Source organism: Populus trichocarpa, chromosome 5, assembly GCF_000002775.5.
Source record: "Populus trichocarpa isolate Nisqually-1 chromosome 5, P.trichocarpa_v4.1, whole genome shotgun sequence".
Taxonomy (NCBI): Eukaryota; Viridiplantae; Streptophyta; class Magnoliopsida; order Malpighiales; family Salicaceae; genus Populus; species Populus trichocarpa.
The window spans coordinates 6,247,753-6,252,390 of NC_037289.2; the positions used below are offsets into that span (position 1 = coordinate 6,247,753).

A 4,638-nucleotide genomic window follows, 5' to 3' on the forward strand; every position below is an offset into this window, starting at 1 on the left:
GCAAAGCCACACAGCAGTTTAGATCTGTTGTAAATCAGATGATACTTGCAGCTTTGCACCATTCTCCTATATCTAAGCTGCTCTTTCATTACAACAGTAAGCTACTATCGTAACAACTTAAACTCTTATATGCTTGGAATTTTGCAGGTCAATTGATGTCATATGTTGCCCTTAAGGGCATGATTCTGCGTTGTCATTGACGAAGGACCAAATGTTAATAAAATAAAGAGCAGATTAAATAGAAGGATGAAATTGAAGCAAATAAAAGAAAGAGGACCAAATAGAGACAAAGTTAGGAATAGATGGATCAATACACCATTAACCCAATTTTAATAATCAGACAAAAAGCTACTCTGTCAGTTTCCTGCTCCAGTCCTAGGTTTCTTTGGTAATAGATTTCTTAACACTAAAGTCTTCGTCTTGGCCAGCGGGGCTTTGCTTTTAAATAAATGTTCTTCCCTCCCTCTCAAGTGCCAGCCTAACCTTTTGCCACTTCAAATGGGATCACGCCGGGCGCGTCCATCTTGCTGACATGGTGACTATACAGATACAGAAAAAGGATGTTGAAAATATAGGCTAAAAAAGAAACACGATAAAGGAGAAGAGAAAAGAAATTCCCATAAAGAAAGAGGTGTTGAAGATCAGGACATGAATCATTACCGCATTGTTAAGTTTTCCTGCTTTTTTCAACTTAAAACATCAGAAGCAGCTCCAGTACCACTATAAAAAAAAAGGCACTCAAGCAGCTCCAGTGTTGAGTTCAAGATCCTTAGGTAAGCAACTCCTTTCTTCTTCTTTCATTGCTTTTCTTTTTATTATTTTTGGCTCACCGACAAAGCTTTCTTGATCCTTTTCATTTGCTTGTCATCTATATATATTCAATCTAGAAATTTGTGTTTGATCAATCTTTTATTTTGTGACCTATTAATTAAAGATCCCAGTTCTCCAATTTTCTGGTGGAATCACTCCCACAATACTGCAGGAACATAAGTCATAGAGAAGGTAAGACCTAAACTTTTGTTGTTATTTTCTTGGGAACCGAATTACCGAACAATAAGTTTGAGGTATTTGTTACTTTTGGGTGTGTTTTTGTTGCAGAAGGTCAGTCAACATGTCTGGGTGTCTTGAATTCCTTAAGTGTGTACTTTGTTGTGTACAAGAACGTGAAGAAGATCCCTATGTTGTATTGGGTTCAAGGTCAAGAAATAATTCATCAGATGTTGGATCAAGTTGCTTTAGGTCTGTGGAAAGAATCAATGATAGATTTCAGAGTTTCTATAGTCGCCCATATGCACCCATATATTCCGATGATCTACCTGCATCTCCCTCTGCATTAACTCAATCTTCATCAAAATTGTTCCCCCCTTCAGCACCTCCATGGCCTGAACCCCCAGCATCATCTTCTAATCAATCTCAATCTTCACGTGCACCGGCAACAGTTCTTTCTAGACCCTCTCCATTTCAACCAGTACCTTCAACAACTGCATCGAAACCATCACCTGATCAAGCGACAACATTGTCATTCAAATCATCTCTATTACCACCTCCACCTTCAACTTCTTCATCAAAATCATCCCATCAAGATCCTATTCCTGCTTTCCATCCATCTCCATCTCCTAAACCACTCCCATCATTTCTTAAACCGCCAACTTCATCTTCTAATCAATCTCAATCTTCACGTGTACCGGCAACAGTTCTTTCTAGACCCTCTCCATTTCCATTAGTACCTTCAACAACTTCATCGAAACCATCACCTCAAGCTACAACATTGTCATTCAAATCATCTCCATTTCCACCTCCACCTTCAACTTCTTCATCAAAATCATCCCATCAAGATCCTAATCCTGCTTTCCATCCATCTCCATCTCCTAAACCACTCCCATCATTTCTTAAACCCCCAGCATCATCTTCTAAACCCTCTCCATCTTCATCTAAAGCATCCCCATCTTCACGGCCAGGACCATCTTCATCATCCTCTAAGCAGCCTCCATCCTTCAAACCAACTCTATCTCTGGCTTCCCCAAATTTAATTAATGAGCAGACAAAAGTCAGCTACTCGTTGGTTCAAAAGGTTATGTCACCTATTTACGCGGTTCCCAAGGATATTGAGGACTTGATCAAGAGAGACATAGTGCCTGAAGTTCTTAATGAAATGTTGTCTCCTTCCACATACAAGGATTATTTTGCTGCCCTTCTGTATGCCGAGGACTTCTACATTGAGGTAATGAAAAAATGCATCCCTTCTGATGTACACATTAGAAGGATATGAGCACGATCTACACCTAAAAAGCTTGTCATGGAAACTTTTTGCCTCTACATTGCAAATGATGTTCATGATGATCATTGAGAGTGACATTTTGTTTGAAGTAATCTACAAACTGAAATACGAGGGAAGGCTGACCAAACTTTTTTCATAGCTATAATTACCAGAGCTAGCGTATTAGTGGTTGGACAGATTAAATTTAATGAGTCACATTTAATGAGTCACATTAAGGTTAAAAGAGGCAAAATGAAGGGCTTCCTAAGGTGCTGTATGAAGAGTTTTTAAGTTCTTACTTGTTTCATTCTGTATATAGAGTATAATGTTCTTGTTTGTGCACTGAGATTTGGATAAATGTATGCCTCGTTTGAATCAGAAATGGAGTAAATTTAAATTGAAGAATATTGCTCTCAAGTTGAAAGATGCAGCAATCATTAAGAAGCGTGGCAGGAATGAATACTTCGGTGAAAGTCATGAAAAGGATAATAAAACCTTTGTAGAATTTGAGATTGACTCATGTCGTGAGAAGCGGCCATTTCTTTTGTCCAGAGACTTTGCCTTTGCACGACCTTCAAGTCAAAAAACCGAGCCATATCAGGTTAGCCTCCTCAACTTTCAAGCATCATGTGCTGCGTAATATGTCATTTTACTATGTGGATGGAGCAGATGTGGACTTCGTGCAGCTTGAACTTCATTTAGTGTATTGTCATCTTAACAACATTAATTGTTAATGTTTTCAAATGCACACCAGGGTGTTATCTATCGCGTGGTGAGGAGCACTATTGTACTGGTTGAATTTGGCGAAGATTTTCTTTTGCAGCACCATTCAACCCGTGAATATGATGTTAGCTTCTCATTTAACAGAGTTTGTTTGAAAAGGGCTCACCAAGCGATAGAAGCCGCTTCAGATCCTTCATTTAAAAATTTCCTTTTCCCTAATTTTGTCCACAGAAAGAGTATCCCAACCTCTACACCTCTCCATTTTATCAATCATAAACTTGATGCGTATCAAAGATCTGCTGTTCACGAGATTTTGAGCTTTCGAGGACCACCACCTTATCTTGTTGAAGGTCCACTTTGTTCGAAAGAGTATTCAAAACAACTATCAAGGATTGGATTGGTGGTCCAGGAAGCAGTACTCCAAATTTATCAAAGTTCATCAAAGCATCGGATTCTTATATGTGCACCCATTAACAGAACATGTGATGTTCTGATGCAAAGCTTAAAAATTGATATTCCAGAGTCGGATATGTTTCGAGCAAATGCTGCTTTCCGGGAGATAGATGGGGTGCCTATTGACATCCTAACATCGTGTGTGTACAAAAGGGATTGTTTTACTTGTCCATCTATTCGGGAACTCAGGAAATTTAGAGTAATCTTGTCTACTTTTGTTAGTAGCTTTCGGCTGCATAATGAAGGGATAGTTGCTGGCCATTTTAGCCATATTTTTTTGGTGAATGCTTCATCAGCTACTGAGCCAGAAGCAATGGTGGCTTTGGCTAATTTGGCTAGTGAGAATACAGCAGTGATAGTTACTGGTGCTCCAGGAAACCATTCAGGCTGGGTTCGTTCCAATATTGCAAGGGAGAATGGGCTAATGACATCCTACTTCGAAAGACTTCGTGATAGCAAGCCATACTGGAATTCACATCCTAAGTTTATCATGCAGCTGGTTGATCATCCCGAGAGTAAATCAGTTGATTCTTATAGCTATGCCCATGAATCAGTATCGTATGACTAAGCTGTTCTTCCATAACTGCAACATCATAATACCCTTGAGTCACTGGATTTCTTGCAAGCTTTCTGGTTCTTTGTATATGTGTTAAATGCATGAAGAATTATGCTGTAAGTTGAAAATTGATACAATGTTGGGTTTTGGTTCTGCATTTTGCATGTTCTGTGGGATATTGATCGGTCTTCATCTGCCTCACTGACAATATAAGATTAAACCTTTCTCGGACATCTTGCTGCTGAGCTACGATGTCGCGTAGGCATATAATGTAGAACAAAACTCGCGTAGATTTTGCTCAAAGAAAAACACAACAGCTATTGTTTTTTTTTATTATTATGCTTAATTATGAATTGTTTTTGGATCGTTTTAATTATTTTGATGTTAAAAATAATTTTTAAAAAATAAAAAAATTTATTTTAATACATTTCAAATAAAATACATTTTAAAAAATAATTATCACCACACTTTCAAACACTCCTTGAAAAAAAAACTAATCAATTAACTATCCCTTAACTACACTAAAAACTCTCTACTAGATATTAATCTTAATATTGCATAGTTTTAATAATATTAAAACTCTTACGAGCTCTAAATTATATGAACCACAAACTCCTAATTAATATTAAATTTTAACACTCCCTTTCAA

General features: G+C 37.7%; 1 protein-coding gene across 1 annotated transcript; it reads left to right on the forward strand.

Moving 5' to 3' along the window:
- The first annotated feature begins 1,111 nt into the window (after positions 1-1,111).
- LOC127905293 (probable RNA helicase SDE3) lies at positions 1,112-4,222 on the forward strand. The gene is made up of 3 exons (XM_052452715.1): positions 1,112-2,221; positions 2,637-2,858; positions 3,012-4,222. Exons 1-3 carry the CDS (start codon positions 1,112-1,114, stop codon positions 3,999-4,001), a joined length of 2,322 nt encoding a protein of 773 aa, XP_052308675.1. The 3' UTR covers positions 4,002-4,222.
- Positions 4,223-4,638: the final 416 nt, after the last annotated feature.

Excerpts from the sequence above, each read along its gene's own strand:
- LOC127905293 (XM_052452715.1), top strand. The coding sequence starts at position 1,112 with ATGTCTGGGTGTCTTGAATTCCTTAAGTGTGTACTTTGTTGTGTACAA. Across the intron at positions 2,222-2,636 it reads CCGAGGACTTCTACATTGAG|AAATGGAGTAAATTTAAATT; the intron begins GTAATGAAAAAA and ends CGTTTGAATCAG. Across the intron at positions 2,859-3,011 it reads AAAAAACCGAGCCATATCAG|GGTGTTATCTATCGCGTGGT; the intron begins GTTAGCCTCCTC and ends AATGCACACCAG.